We start from the raw sequence: 16,303 nt of genomic DNA, 5'->3' as shown, positions 1-16,303 counted from the left end.
CCTTGAAACCTTTCTACTACCCAAGATACTTATACAATATTTTTATGATATGGAATCGCGATTAGAGAAGTCTTTTCCGCTGAATAGAGGATTTTAACAAGTGCCACCCGTCAAATAAATTCACACACGAAATTTCCAATACTAGCATTAACTTTTTGGACGTCACTGTCACGGTCAAAAATGACCGCTTGTCAACAAACCTTTACAAAAAGTCTACAGACTGTCAAATGTACCTACATTTCAACAAGAGCCATCGAAAGCATAGCAAAACGGGTATCCCGTATTCTCAGGCCTACTGGTACCGAGGAATGTGCACCGATATGCAGAAATTTCACAGACATGCAGAACACCTAAAGAACTCCTTATTGAAACAAAATTATTCCGAGAACCTTATTGACTATGTCATACTACGTGCTCGCCACGTGAACCGGAATGATATAATTAAGGGGACAAACAGAGTATCTAAAACGACTTCCCAAACGAACTTTGTGCTAACTTACTCCTCATCAGTGCCACGAATCAACAACCTACTTTCCCGCTATTTCAACATAATCAGACAAAGCAAATGACTAACTTCAATTTTCGTGAAGCCACCTCACATGGTGTACCGCAGGGATAAAACCTGAAGAACATTTTTGTCAGAGCAAAAACACACCCCCCCAAAAATCAATCAGGTTGCCATCCCTGCGTAAAAGCTAAATGCAAGGTATGCCCACAGATGGTCACAACACGTGAATGAAAAGCGGACTTCTCAGATTTCAAATTCTGCATAACTAAAAGCCTTAAATGTGACCCCAGTAACGTAATATACATGCTACATTGCAACATCTGTGGACAAGAATACATCGCCACAACAGACAAGCCATTTCGACTGCTCTTCAATATTCACCGGTACCATGCCACCTCACTGCAGAAGCTTCTTTTATCTAGATATCTGCGCCTGCCAAATCACAGTTTTGAAAATATTAGCGTAACTCTTTTACAGTCCGGTTTCTCAAACATGCGTGAGCGCGAACAGCGTGAGGCATATTTATTTTCAAATTTATAACATTAGTAGCCGGCATGAACGAGGACCCCTTAAGACTCTCCTGCCTCCGAGAAGTAAGCCAGGAGGAAATTGGTGACAAGGATTCATAGCTGGGCACCATGCTTTTTTTTTCTGACTGACTCGTATGAGTACACTGTCGTTTCTTTTTTTCTTTTTTTTCCTTTTTCTTATATATTTTTTCCAGACGTGGACATACAAAGTGTTTACACTCGCCAACCACTTGATGGCCATTGCGGGGAATCAGGCGAAGATGGAAGGTAAAGAGCCGACCGAACCATTAAGGGGAAACTGTTTCCTTACGCACGTCGTCGCAGGCCCCTCCTTCCCCCGCTGCGACTATCAAGGGTGGCCCGACAGACGTCGAGAACTGGGCAGCACAGGACAGGATGAGAACCGGATGTGGACTTAAACCGACATTTGGATGTGCACAGTCTGGTTTGGTGCTCAGCGTTCACAAACACACACACACACGCACACACACACATTCATATATATATATATATATATATATATATATATATATATATATATATATATATATATATATATATATATATATATATATATATATATTGTAACGAGAGCTCCGAACTCTGAAATGGGTCGAACTCTTTGGTACTTCCTAATGGGGCTACCCAACAAGAACGCCGCTCGTGCTGAGAGTCCGTGCTTGGCCGTGACTGTCGCCATTGTGTATGATCGCTGGTTGCTGGCTAATAAACGCCTTAACAAATTAGTAGAGAGTGCTGCGATCTCCTTCGATGCCTTTGGAGCTACGATCACGTACCCTGTCATCTACCATGTCGCCATGATGCCGTCATCCATTGTGCCGCCACCGAAATTGAACTCTCTCCCTTCTCGCAATTGACGCCAGAAGACAGTCCCTCGACACTGAGCAAGATTCTAACGAAAGACGATACAACAGTGCCTCCGAACTCGACGACTGCTGTGTCTGTCTACTGCGCCAGTCTCTCCGACACAATTGCACTCGTTTCGCCATCCGACCGTGCTTGTAGCAGGAAAGGGTTGCTAGTAACTTTCGCGACCGTGCAGCTCAACCAGGGCAATGCTGCTATTTTTCTAACCAACCCGTCCCCGTACACTGTTACCTTGCTTCGAGGGGAATGTCTCAGCAGAGTGGAACCAGTCGACGACGCACAAGTCCTGGACGTAGCTGATGACACGCACTGTCCCAGGTCGCGTACCATCAATGCTGCTGTTTCCACTTCTGATCTGTCATCTGCTGATGTATTTGGCCCCTCCATCGCTGACAACCTTACGGCGGTACAGTGTTCCCAGCTTCTGGACCTGTTGCAAGAATATCGTTCTTCTTTCGGTGTCGGGCAAAATTCTCTCGTTCGCACGTCCATTGTTACGCATCGCATCGACACTGGTGCCCACCCACCTTTCGGCAACGTCCATATCGAGTGTCGCCTGCTGAATTCCAAGTAAATAATGATCAGGTTGACGATATGCTCCGACGCGACGTTATTCGGCCCTCGCACAGTTCATGGGCGTCTCCTGTTGTTCTTGTTGCGAAGAAAGACGGTTCTGTGCGTTCTGTGTGGACTACAGACGGCTCAATAAGATCACTCGCAAGGATGTTTATCCACTGCCACGCATCGATGACGCGATTGACAGCCTTCATGGAGCCGATTTTTTTCTTCTCTTGATCTGCGCTAGGGGTATTGGCAAGTACCCATGGCTGACGACGCTCGACCAAAGACCACCTTCGTCACGCCAGACGGCTTGTACGAGTTCAACGTCATGCCGTTTGGTCTATGTAATGGACCTGTGACCTTCTAGCGCATGATGGACATCGTTCTGCGCAACTTGAAATGGTGCACGTGCTTGTGTTACCTCGACAATGTCATCGTCTTCACTCTGGATTTCTCCACGCATCTCCAACGTCTTAAAGAAGTTTTCGCACGTGTGAGCAATGCCGGTTTACAACTAAATCTGAAAAAGTGCCGGTTCGCAGCGCGGCAACTCACCATCCTGGGGTACGTCGTGTCCAAAACTGCATTCTTCCTGATCCTGCCAAGCTTCGGGCCGTGGCCGAATTCCCCAAGTTTGCATCTGTCAAAGAACTGCGTAGTTTCGTGGGCCTGTGCTCATACTTCCGACGGTTCATACGAAACTTTGCCACGATCATGTCACCGCTGACGGAGTTCCTTGGAAGTAACGGGCCTCTCAATTCGTGGACATCCGAGTGCGACGACGCGTTCGCGAAGCTCTGCCATTTGTTGACGTCGCCTCCCAATCAACGCCACTACGACCCTACAGCCCCAACGGAGGTGCACACGGACGCCAGCGGTATAGGCCTCGGCGCTGTTCTGGCGCAGCGCAAACCCGGATTCCCTGAATATGTCGTACATATGCAAGCCGTACGCTCACAAGAGCCGAGACAAACTACACCGTCACGGAGAATGAGTGCCTGGCGATCATCTGGGCTCTTACAAAGCTTCTACCTTATTTGTATGGCCGCCCTTTCGATGTCGTCACCGACCATCATGTACTATGCTGGCTTTCATCATTGAAGGATCCCTCAGGCCGTCTCGCCCGTTAGGTTCTTCGCTTACAAGACTATGACATCCGTGTGGTGTACTGCAACAGACGCCAGCATGCTGACGCCGATGCCCTCTCACGCTCCCCTCTACCTCAAGACGACGTGCCCTGCCCAGTAACCTCAATTGCTGTATCTTCCATCGATGTTGACATCCTCGCTACCGAACAGCGAAAGGATAATTGGAAGGCCCCGCTGATCGACCTACTATTTGATCCGTCCGCAACACTATCCACGCGTGCCTTGCGTCGTCGAGCTTACGATTTCGCCATCCATGACGGCCTCCTACACCGACGCAATTACAACTCCGATGGCCGGCAGTCGTTACTCGTCATACCCCGTAGTGTGCGGTTGGAGATATGTGAATCTTTCCATTCAGATCCGCAATGTGCGCACTCTGGGTATCCAAAAATTACCACCGCATTCGACAACGCTACTTCTGGCGCGGGATGTACCGCTACGTGAAGCAGTTCGTTTGCTCTTGCTTCACTTGCCAACGCCGCAAACCATCAGCACACGTGTCGCACGCCGGTCTGCAACCGTTACCTTGCCCTGACCGTCCCTTTGGGCACGTGGGTATCGATTTGTATGGACCACTTTCTCTAACGTTGGCTGATAACTGCTGGGCCATCGTTGCCGTAGACCATTTACCGCGATACGCCGAAACCACCGCTCTCCCTACGGCTACTGCACGCGATGTTGCGTCCTTCCTGCTGCATCGATTCATACTGCACCACGAACCACCCCAAGAGCTTCTCAGTGATCGAGGCCGTGTCTTCTCTTCGGAAGTCGTCGAAGCCATTCTGACGGAGTTCCATTCTGTCCACAGCAAAACAACTGCTTACCACCCGCAGACGAATGGCCTCACCGAACGCTTTACGCTTTAACCGCACCCTCGGCGACATGATTTCGATGTACGTCGCTGCCAACAACATGAATTGGGAGAATATACTGCCCTTCGTCACCTACGCCTGCAACACCGCCCCTCAGAGCATGACCGGTTTTTCACCTTTCTACTTGCTGTACTGTAGGCACCCGTCGCACACCATGAACACGAAACTCCTGTACACGCCGGATCCATCTGAGGGTGGAACCATTTCTGAGACAGCCAGGCTTGCCGAAGAGTGTCGCGAGCTTGCCAAGAATTTTACGACACATGAGCAAGAGCGACAGAAGAGTATTCGTGATGGCTCCACCACTTTTGAGCCCACGTTCCTTCCTAGTGCGCTTGTATGGCTCTCGATCCTGACCTCTGCAGCTGGCCTCCCTTCCAAACTACTTCCCAAATACGAACGCCCCTACCGTGTCATCGATCACACCTCTCCCGTCAACCATCTGATCGAACCCGTTGAACAATCTTCAGACATGCGCCGCCGTGGGAGCGACATCGTCAACGTGGAGCGCCTGAAGGTTTATTATGACCCGCTCGTAATAACAAGCTGTTAGGTCGCCAGGCGGCTCCCTCTTCGACCCCGGGGTAATTGTAGCGAAGCCTCCAAATTCTGAAATGGGTCGAACTCTTGAGTACCTCCTAGTGGGGCTACCCATCAAGGATGCCGCTCGCGCTGAGAGCCCGTGCTTGGCCGTGACTGTCGCCATTGTATATTCTCGCTCGTTGCCGGCTAATAAACGCGTTAACACTATATATATATATATATGTATATATATATATATATATATATATATATATATATGTATATATATATATATATATATATATATATATATATATATATATATATATATATATATATATATATATATATATATATATATATATATATATATATATATATATATATATATACTGATTCGCTTTCTTAGTTTGTCCCTTTACTTTGACATGACTATAAGGGCACACCGAGTGATTTCTGCAATTAGTGATAGTGACATGGCGCACAATATTTGCACAAACTGAACAAACAGGGGTTGACATGCTATCATGCAAAATTATGAACAATGTAAATAGTAACCATAACTATGTGCTAACAACATTTCACGCAGCAAAGAGATACATGACATTCCTATACAGAGTTGATTTTTTTTTCATTGACAAGAATAGGAAAACGCGTATAGAGCAGCGATTTTTTAAAGTCACACTCGTTGTGGCTTTTGAAATTTCGACGCGACAGCGTTAGAGAGCTCGTGTCGCAGAATCCCGCCGCCGGCGTCGGTGCCGTCAGTTGTGAGCGAAAAATTGTTCGTGAGTGAAAAAGCAATGCAAAGAGCTTGCCGCTGGAGGCCGCTACTTGTCCACGCGTGCGCACACGATCACACTGAAGAAGCCGCTTATTCAGAGAAAAAATGTGCTCAATGTCACGAGGCGCAAGTAATGTAGTTTATTTCCCCCTGACACCCCTCCCTGCTTTGCTTTCAGCGCTTTCGTCGGGATAAAAAAAGAAAAAAGCTTGCTCATTGAGGGGAAGGTGTAGCTGACGCCCGCTTTTTATGGTGTTGATGCCAGAAGTCATCTAGACTTGTCGTCCTGCAACTATTATAGTATTGGCCCACGTTAAACACGTAAAGACCAGTGTCACTGTCAGGAATCACGGTTTCCATCCTAGCATCATGTTCCAATCGGTTTTCAGCTCTTTCGGCACACTATTCGTATTCAGGCAATGCAGAACTACAGGTGGGAACCAGTCTATCGGCTGCTGTAGGCTTTCCGCCAATTGTCGAGTGTGCAATGGGGCAAGCATCACCCTTCGAGAAAAAATCATTAAGAAATAAGAAATATTCATAAGAAGTAAAAATATTCAGAAATGAAGAAATAATCATAATCATAATCACAATCATACCCTTATGGCGTTTCGGCGTGGCCATCGAGTCTCATAGAAGGGTGCTCAATGACGGAGAACGTGAACTACCCACCAATACGTGGCGAGAGCTCATTTCAAGGGGGTGGCTTCGCATTTACAGGAAGCAACGTACTCTGCAAAGTTTGGACAGTTGTGCAGATTGCGAGAAACGAACTTTAGGGACGTAGCATGTCAGCTGGTTAAGTTCAGATTGAAACACAAGCGCTCGCTTCTCCCCTGATGGAAAGATTCGCGGATATACATTTTTTTCCGCTTCCCTTCAGGTACCTGTAATGCCATGTCTGGCGTTTGTGATTGCACCCCTACGGAAGGCTGGTAGTTTCTGTTCTCTTGTGATACCACACAACAAATGTGAATGAACGCGAATGTGTTATAGCCAACAGTGAAGTTCCAGAGACTTGCATCAGGATGGCCTAAACAGACAACCGACAGGTACGGATGGTGCACAGTACAGCGCCCGTAAACACGTGTAGCATGCGCTGGCAGTTCTAGTTGGAATGCACGCGTTCTGAGAAATATATTATGGTGAATTATGCTCTGAACAGCACCGGCACATTCCTTCATCACTAGTGAACCGATCACTCGAGATTTTGTGTGGTACAAGGCGATCCTGCTCGTGTCCGCGTAAGTGCTGCAAACATGCGTGCAGGTATTAGTTTGAACAGTGTATACATGATATATACCTAAGCGGCGCGGTAAAATATTCTGTACAGTTCCGAATCTGTTGACGTAAAAGTGAATGATGGCTGCACGCTTGCAAAAAACGAAATATGCCGTGCAGCAATGCAATTGTTTCTGGGAGCAGAGCAACAAAATCCACGAAAAAAAAAAACGAGAACATTGCGAGTTTTTGCGCATGTTTAAGTTATTCCGTGCATATGCGCAGCAAACAAGCCACTTCTATGTGAGTAGGTATAATGTGGGTCAGGTGCGTTTTCGAGTGAGACTAACTGAACATTTCTCAACAATGACTACCTTGGGCTTGCGGATTGCACAATAAAACCTCCACAATTGGAGTACTTCATTGCTTACAAAAGTCACAGATCAACGGTTATGTCAACCAAGGTTGCTAGAATGTCTACCCGTAAAATAACCCGTGATTGTGATGCCAACGTGCAGCATATATTACGAAAAATTATCTTGTTCGTATCGCAAGCACGCTTGGATCAACGCAGTAAAGTAAAAAAAAATGTTGACTAAAAGCTGTCACTGCATCAGGGATGCTTGGCATATAGAGGTTAACACCTTAACATAAAAATCATTCTCATAGGCATGCAGTCACAAACATCGACTGTAGGAAATTATTCGCTCAGTGATGTGAGCAAAACTGACATGTAATTAGAAATGTGCAGAAACATGCTCCGTATACCTCTCATTTCTCGTTGTAAGCAGAGCCGTCCTTGACTTATCAAACGCGCTTCGCCCCGATGAGGACTACCCATTCTACGCTTATCAGGAATTAACAATTAACGATGTCTTCTACGATAGGGCGGATCATCGCAATGGTGCGTTTTCGAAGACTAGTGAATTCAATGGTTCGGTGAGAGGCCGTTGCTCTAAACGGTAACTCTACCTGTCGTTTACTTTATTTTTCTTTTTACTGTGATTATTTAACCTTTACTTACTGTCTTCTCAAGCACACGCACCGGGAGAGGGGAGAGTCACAAAGACTGATACACATGTACACAATCTGCTCAAACTATCGCCGATAGTGACGTCACAAAGGGACGCTGATGCCTGTGTCTGCCCCTTACCCCCAGCCCAGTTATGTCATTGTGTCCCCCCCCCCCCCTAAATACATTTCGGGCTACGCCTCTGCCTATCATGCGGCGAGAGAAATATTGTGCCCTAACTTTTTTCGCTAGGCTTCAAGATGCTCATCTCGAACTGTCTCGTAATGTTTTATTTCCTCAGTAGCACGAAACGTTGCAACAGACTTCAAATTCAGCGACACCGTCATGCACGAACTTGGCAGAAACTTGGCGCCCACCGGAGAAGGGGTGAATAGGGACGGGATGGCATTTCAGTATCCCGCCAGATTGAGTGGTGGCTAATTTATCTTCCACAGATTATGTGGGCTACTTACGAAGGCAAGCTGCGTGCAGCTTGTTTCGTATTATAAACGAAAAAATTGCAAAGACAGACACGCAGCTGGTAAGAAGACAAAAAACAATTTATAATGCTAAAGATACCTTTTCATACCCTGTTAAGTATTTGTTTGAGCCACATGACAATGTTATCTTATATCCCACATATTTTTAGGGCGACTACCAAACAATGGTTATTTTGTTGACCTAGGATATGAAACATTTTGCTAACAAATTTAACTGTACGCGCACGAGGCATTTTGCCTTGTGATCTGCTGAATCATTTGTAGTGGTTTATAAAGAAGGTTGTCTTGAATCAGCTTCAATGAGCCTTTTTATTTATTTTGTTGCATTTTGCTGTGCACCAGCAAAAATTGAAATTCAACAAGCTTACTTATTTATGTTTGTGTCGAAAACAATCTATATATTAGAAATCTCAAATGTGATCATATCGCCACTTGCCACTCTTTATCAGCTTGAGAGATTCGTAAGCTGATGTGTGACAAAGGATATCTTTGAGGGAAAAAACTTGCTTTTTGCCTCTCCAGTTCAGCTTTAAAACAACAAATGTGCCCAGAACTCAAAAAAGGTCAGGCTAAAATAATGAAGGCACAATAGACTTAAAACAAACAAAACAATAAGCTTTATAGTAAAAACGCGTGAACTTGTCTTGAACTCTATCTGTAGGGGTGCAAAAGTTGTGGGGCATAAGTTGGATTGACATGATGCCTGTGTTCGCACATTCTGTAATCACTCGAATAATAAACACCCAGTAATTCTGCCCGAGTTGCAAAATAAATGATGAACGAGTATCGCAACTCCTATAACGTAATATTTTCGATATTGCCGTATTTCTAGCAGCTTTTCGGTAGTTCGCTATTACACCAAGATTGTTAGCGTATTTCTTGGCAAGCATTCTTTAATTTCAATATAGTTTCCATACTCATCTAATATTTATGGTGCTCAAATGCTGACGCGATATTCGGGGGACCGAAAACCGGCCGCACTCTCAGCGGAGGCGAATATGTTTGAGGGCTGTGTACTTGGGTTTAGGTGCACGTTAATCTGTTGTTAATGTCAATTTCCGGAGTCCTCCACTACGGTGTCCCTCATTATTATATGATGGTTTTAGGACGTCCAAACACAACAAACACAATTTTTATCAGCTAAATACTCAACTGAACTGCAGAATCAAAGCACAGTAATAGGCGTTTTTTATAAAATTTATCCGTGTGTTATGCTAACGAATCAACTTTATGAATTATATTTGTTGATACAAGTACAAAAGGAGGAAACACACACACTAGGTGGTAAAACTTTATATGATCGCATTAAATGCTTCCAATAGTAGTATACACACGCCCAACATTAGCGCACGCGTGGCACAGGATGCACATGTAGCGACATCAAAGCTCTAAAGTGGCTCGTAACCCGACGATGATGATATCACAACATCCATGTTTCGCAATCTCGAATGTTTTGCTTACGTTCATCTACGTGAAACACTGAATCAGTTGGTAGTATAGCACTTGGTGCAAGGGCTCTGTTTCCTTTGTACTCCTGAATATGTTTGAAAAAAGAGCACCAACCATTTTCAAAATGATGTCTTGTCTTTCAATGACCTGGTCCCGTTCTAACTCGGTATTTGTGTGTGCCCAACGCAGATACTTTGCTGTCGTGCACCCGCTCTGTAGTCGGCTGTCACGATGGCGCTCTGTTGCCATCATCGGGGCACTTTGGGGCTGCTCGGCGCTTCTGTCTCTTCCACCGCTGCTGTATTCACGCACACGCTCGTACCGGTACGCCGACGGGAGCGTACGCACAGTCTGCCTACTCGTCTGGCCCGACGGCCCCCCGTATGCGTCCTACGACGACTACTTGTAAGTATCCATTTTTTTTCACTTTTCATACAATGCCCGATGGAGTTGGCTGCGTACTATTCACAGATACACAAAAACACAGAGTTGGTATGATGGGCAATTAGGCTTTAGGGTTAGAATTTTCGACCGCACACTTTGTAACGAATGGGAGTCAACCGATGTCCTGGTCTTGAAAATTTAAATGATATAAAGCAATTTCAAAAGACTTATAACGCATACGCAGAACAGGTTATCGACAACGTATCTAAGCACGACTGACTATATGGACATGTTCAAGGCGGAACGTTTCTACGAGCTAATGTACGCATACCAATATCCACATATCGTAGGTCGTTCTTAGTCGTAGCCAATCCGCCACAATTACGATTATTGTGGATTGTTGATCCCCTACATGTTCGCATTACGAGAGCACGCGCCTTATTTTGGCTCAGTTCGATTGCGTATCTTTTCGTGCGGCCATTTTGCAAATTGGTTTGTTACTGTTTTGCCAATTCGCCTGCTTGTTACAAAAGATCCCTTTTGTCAAGTTTATTAACAAAGAAAAAAGATAACACAGCTTTGCCGAGTTTGTATACCCGAGAAAACTGACCTTGGCGTCATCATCAAGAAAAACACAATGCCGGTATTTGTGTTAAACTGGGTATTCAAGAGCCCATTTCTAAAAGAGTTTGATTCACGAACAAGTTCGGAACGACTGAAAATAATGTTCGTGGTCAAAAACCAGTCGGATTTTAATGAAAAGTTTGTTCGAAATTCACGAAATCGTTCAAAAATTGAAAAGAAGAAAAGAAACACTTGTGTGCGAAGATCTCAACAATGCAAATCAGTTCCAATTAGCCATATAGAAATTTTTATATACTGCACAACGTATGAGAGATTCCTTTGTAAAATTGTTTTGTTTCTACAATGCCGTCAGCTAAACTGCTCAAATTTGGGTGAGATACTCGCGAAACTGTGTTCGAATTGCGATAATTTTGAGCGTAGCAATCATCGCAGTAAAATTCAAGGTTTTTTGGTTGTTGAGAAATCAACTCTCTCCACTCGGCACCCGAGACGCACCACTCTAAGTGGTATAGAAAAGTGGGAGAAGTACCAGCTTTATGTAAATGGCGGCTATTGACTTGCTGTTCGCTTGAAGATGAAGTAAAAACGCAGTAGAAGTTATAGTAAGGCTGAGAAAAACTTGTACCTACAAACTGTACAGAAGGTACAAAAGTACGGACGTCAAAGTTACAAAAAAAGAAAAGAAGCACTTTCGAAATGAACCGTCGTCTGTAGGACGACCCTACAGGATACCGCAGAGCCGATGGTGTCTTACACCTCAAGCCCGGTCAGAACGCTTGTCGTAACTCCCAGGACTCTTCCTATTCACTCGGTGCTCCGCCCTCACGCAACTCTCGGATAGTCCTCACCTGCTTGTCCTCTGAAAGGAGAGTACACTTGGTCCATCGAAAATTGGCCAGAAGGATGCCACCTTTGTGCACACGTGAAGGGCTCATGCCCCTTACCACAAATAACACCACAGCCAAGTTGCAAACAAAACAAAACTAGGAAACGTCATAGAGACATGGCAAGCTCGGAGGGGCGCAATTATTTAGCTTTAGAGGTGTTTAGACGATGGCGTTTCAGACACTGCGATCAGACTCAACTCCGTCTTTAAGGTATAAGGCAAAAAAAACTTGTTTATTTAACTGCGTTCGGAAGCGCTCTGCTGTCACTTGAGCGTCCCCACGTCCCCGCTCGCGCTCTTCTTCTTTCTCGTTGCCTTGTCCCAGCCCAGAGCGTGAAAAATAATCAACATTCCCGGCCACGCAAAGTTAAAAACATAGTTCAAGTGGGTACTGTCTTTGTATCGGCCTGATCGCAAGGTGACCACCTTGCAACTTGATCTTGCAAGAACGAATGAGACCGTCTGCACTGCGGTACACTTTCGTGACCCTTGCAAACTTCCATAGCTGGCGTGGCGTGTTTTCCGCATGCACGAGAACGATGTCCCCTTGCTTCAACGCTGTATTTGATTCCATGTCGGCAAAGTGCGCAGATCGTAATTGCAACAGGTATTCTTTTTGCCAACGCTTCCAAAAACTTTCAACCAGCAGCTTCCTGTAGTTGTGTCTGCGTATGGCGTCTGATCGTTTGGAATTACTGTTGACTTCGTCAGTGGTCGCATACGGTACGGAAGTCAATCTTCGTCCAAGGAGAAGTTCGGCTGGCGTCAAAGTGCAAGGTTCTCCTGCATCTGTCTCGATGAAAGTCAGAGGCCTAGAGTTTACGACTGCTTCGACCTCCGCCAGCACTGTCGATATTTCTTCATAGTTCAGACGAACTTTGCCGATAATTTTTCGCAGCGGAAGCTTCACTGATCGTAAAAGGCGCTCCCACCATCCACCCCACCAAGGAGCATTTGGTGCTATAAACTTCCACAAAATGCCGTTGGTGTTGAGGTGACCAGCGACGTCCTCTTCAGAGAACATTCGGTTTAGCCGCTTTATGTCTGCCGATGTCTTGTGAAAGCTTCGTGCGTTGTCAGAATAGATCACCCTAGGTAATCCTCTCCGATCTGCAAATCGTCGTAGGCACAGCAGGAAAGCCTCGGATGTCATTTCCGAGACAAGCTCGAGATGCACGGCTCTAGATACGGCGCACGTAAAAAGTGCAACGTAGCACTTCGTGTCCCCTTTCTCCGTGCGTGCATACAGAGGGCCCTCGAAGTCGACTCTTACAACTTCGAACGGGTTCGTTGGTGTCACTCGATGACTTGTTAACGGAGCAGTCTCAGCAGTTCCTGGGCCCGCACTGAAACGCTTGCCTATATTGCAGCCATGCAGCACTCTTTTTACCAAAGAGCGAGCTCGACAAATCCAGTAGCGTTCCCGAAGCTGCGTAAGTGTATCTCTAACTCCTCCATGTAAGACTTGAAGATGGGCTCTGTTTGCCAAAAGTGTCGAAAAGTGGTGGCTTGACGGCATTATGATTGGGTGCTTGAAGTCTTGTGTGGAATGCATGAGGGATAAATGGCCTCCAACCCGAATAATTCCGTCTTTGTCTTTGTAAGAGAGTAGTTCAGCGATTCGAGATGTAGACTCGACTAGTTGGCCGTTGGTCAAAGTGGTGAGTTCTTCAAGAAAGCCTTGCTCTTGTGTACAGCATCAAATTTGCTGAATTTGTTGTCCATTTTCGCAATGTCATGCCAGCCGATTTTATTATTGTGAGCGCTTCTCGGCATAGTTTAGCAGCTTCCTCTTCTGTGTCGGCACCAGTGACTAAGTCATCCACGTAAAACGACTCGGCAAGAGTTTGCGCTGTTTGTGCCATGACAGCCGGTGCTCTTTTCACGTGGTAGGAAATAGTAGCTGTGAGCAGAAATGGGCTACATGTAGCTCCAAAAGGCACTCGTGTCATCCTGCACTCTTGCAGCTTGCCCTTGGATAAATCTCCTTCTGCAAACTAGAGAAAGCGGAAAGCGTCTCTGTCGTCCTCCTGAATCGCAATTTGAAGGAATGCCTTTTCTATGTCCGCGATAACTGCCACCGCGTGCGTTCTGAAGCGTAGCAGAGTTTGCACGAGGTCTTGGTATAAGTTGTCACTCTTTTGAAGGCAGTCATTAAGGAACTTGCATCCTTTGGCATGTGACGAATCATCAAACACCACTCTCATTTTCGTCGTCAGTGCTTGTTCACGCATGACTTCCTTGTGCGGCATGTAATATAATTTCGTCACCTCTGCAGGTACGTCACTGACTACTTCGGCGTGTCCTGCCCTAAAATACTCCCTTATGGTATGGTCATACGTTTCGAGCAGTCCTTTTCTGGAGTTGAGACGGTTGACAAGCTTGTCCAGTCGAGTAACGGCTACTTGCCTGTTGCTTGCAAGCTCGAAATTATCCTTCCAAGGGAGGGTCACTTCATATCTTCCGTTTATAAAGCTAATAGTCTGCTCAAAATGCCTCATGGTGTTGCTCATTTCAGGTAGCTTGTTTATAGTGTCCATAATTCCTATGTTTTCAAGTTCCCAAAAGGAGCGCAAAATCTCGTCGGAATCGGTAGCTTGGGCTTTTAGCACGCACACCATCATTTGTGAAGTAGTTGGGCGGGACACCAAGTGTGATGTGCTTCCCTGGAAGGTCCATCCAAGCTTGGAGTTCAGTGCGATCAATAATTCGTTGCTTTCGCACCATGAAACATCGCTGGTCAACACTTTCCACATCTGATCGGACCCGATAAGTACGCTGATGCCACTCTTAGTTATGATAGATGGATGTTGGAGCTCATCGGCAACATCGTTTCCCAGCTTCTTGAAAGACGCAACGAAGGCTACGTCCATTGCAGTCTCTGCGATGTCTTGGCAGATGCTTGGGATCTCTATTGCAGTTAAGACTATTTCGGCGTCGGAAAACTGGCTTCGCAGTCGTAGTTCTACTACGCGACGCTTCTTAGCCTCTTGGTCCGATGTATTTGCGAAAGTATTGAAGGCTATTCGAGTTGCTCCCACGCTTTTCAGCTTGAGGTGCTTGGACAGATCTTCAGTTACGAAAGTCCTCTGACTGCCACCATCAAAAACGCCTCGTATGTAGCGGCAGGTGTCGTCATTGATGGCCCATGCTCTGAAAGTCTGAAGAAAAACGCAAGTGGTAGAGTCTTCCTTGACGAGTCTTCTTCCAAGTGATGAGCAGGCTGTCGTAGTTTTTTCGGGGTTATCGTTAGCATAGTCTGACTTCCGCGAACACTTATCGGGATCGCACATGCTTGTAGCGTGTCGAGCTTGGCATCTATCTGGAGCAGGAAATCCTCTTTTTGCAGTCTCATACCCGATGTCCTTTGGTGGTGCAGCGGAAACAGCTTTTGTCGTTGGAAAGCAGTTCTTTCTTCTGCGTCAGTGACAAGTCAGCTGTGCAGGCTTCCGATCCGTGATGGCTGGACGAGCAGAATACGCAGTTGTCCTTTTTTTCTCGTACCGAGTTGCTGTGAAGCACAGATGACGTCGGTTTCCCACGCCGAGAGAACGTCGACTGACTGGCCACGGGGAGTGTTCCATGTTCTCGTCCTTTGGCATCCTTAAAATCACTCTTCTCCAGGCTTTCCAGCTCGATACACAGCAAGTTGAGCACACGGTCCAGTCCCGCGGGTGTAGCTTCAGCTCTCGAGTCATATGCCAACTGGACGTCACGTGATCGATGATACTGCACGACTATATCCCGTGGAAGAGCGCGCAGTAGGATGTCGCAGAGCATTGACGAAAACGACGACTTGTGCACACCCAAAGTCTCTAAGCCTCGGATATTCACGAGAACTTGGTCGTACAAGCTGCGTAGTGCTTTGGTGTCAGTCGATGAACGGACAGGGCTTAACATCCGTAGCTTGGCAAAATATTCTTGCTCCAGGCGCGTCCTGTCCCCAAATCGCTTCTGTAGCATTTTGATTGCGTCACTGTAGCAACTTTCTGTCGTCGGAAAGCCCGCAATTACTGATGCAGCGTCTCCTTTAAGATACAGTCGCAGCTAACGAAACTTCTCTGTGGCAGTGATGCGATTGTTACTAGGAACAACTTCGTAAAATTGTTCCCGAAATTCGGTCCACTTGCATGGGTCTCCAAAAAAGGAGCTATTGTCACTTTAGGCAACTTAACTCCAGTTCCGTCTGATAGTGCTACGACTGTCTGGGCAACTGTTTCTTGAGTTCCGGTCGATGTCCTTAGCATGTGATCTTTCTTGCTGAGAATCTCAGCGAGAATGCGCGTAGCAACGTCCTCGTATTGTAAGACAGCGTTATACTCGACCTCGAACTCCTCGTCAGGTATATGCGGCTCAATTTCGTTGTTCAGGTTTTTAAGCTCTTCGTTATAAGCCTTCAGCCTCTCATATATGGAGTTGAGCTGGTCGTAGAAGGCAGAGTCGTTAGCGAGGA

The 16,303-nt window shown here is 46.1% G+C and overlaps 1 protein-coding gene across 1 annotated transcript in view; it reads left to right on the top strand.

Annotated features, from left to right (window-relative positions):
- Nucleotides 1–16,303, top strand: part of LOC119161893 (tachykinin-like peptides receptor 86C) — a 705,859-nt gene that overhangs the window by 158,425 nt on the left and 531,131 nt on the right. Inside the window, exon 2 of the mRNA XM_075880290.1 lies at nucleotides 10,185–10,400. Within this exon, the coding sequence (XP_075736405.1) occupies nucleotides 10,185–10,400 (216 nt within the window). The remainder of the gene's footprint in view (nucleotides 1–10,184; nucleotides 10,401–16,303) is intronic.

Source organism: Rhipicephalus microplus, chromosome X (genome assembly GCF_043290135.1).
Source record: "Rhipicephalus microplus isolate Deutch F79 chromosome X, USDA_Rmic, whole genome shotgun sequence".
Taxonomy (NCBI): domain Eukaryota; kingdom Metazoa; phylum Arthropoda; class Arachnida; order Ixodida; family Ixodidae; genus Rhipicephalus; species Rhipicephalus microplus.
Note: the sequence above shows the minus strand (reverse complement) of the source record. Positions and strands in the feature narration are given on the sequence as shown.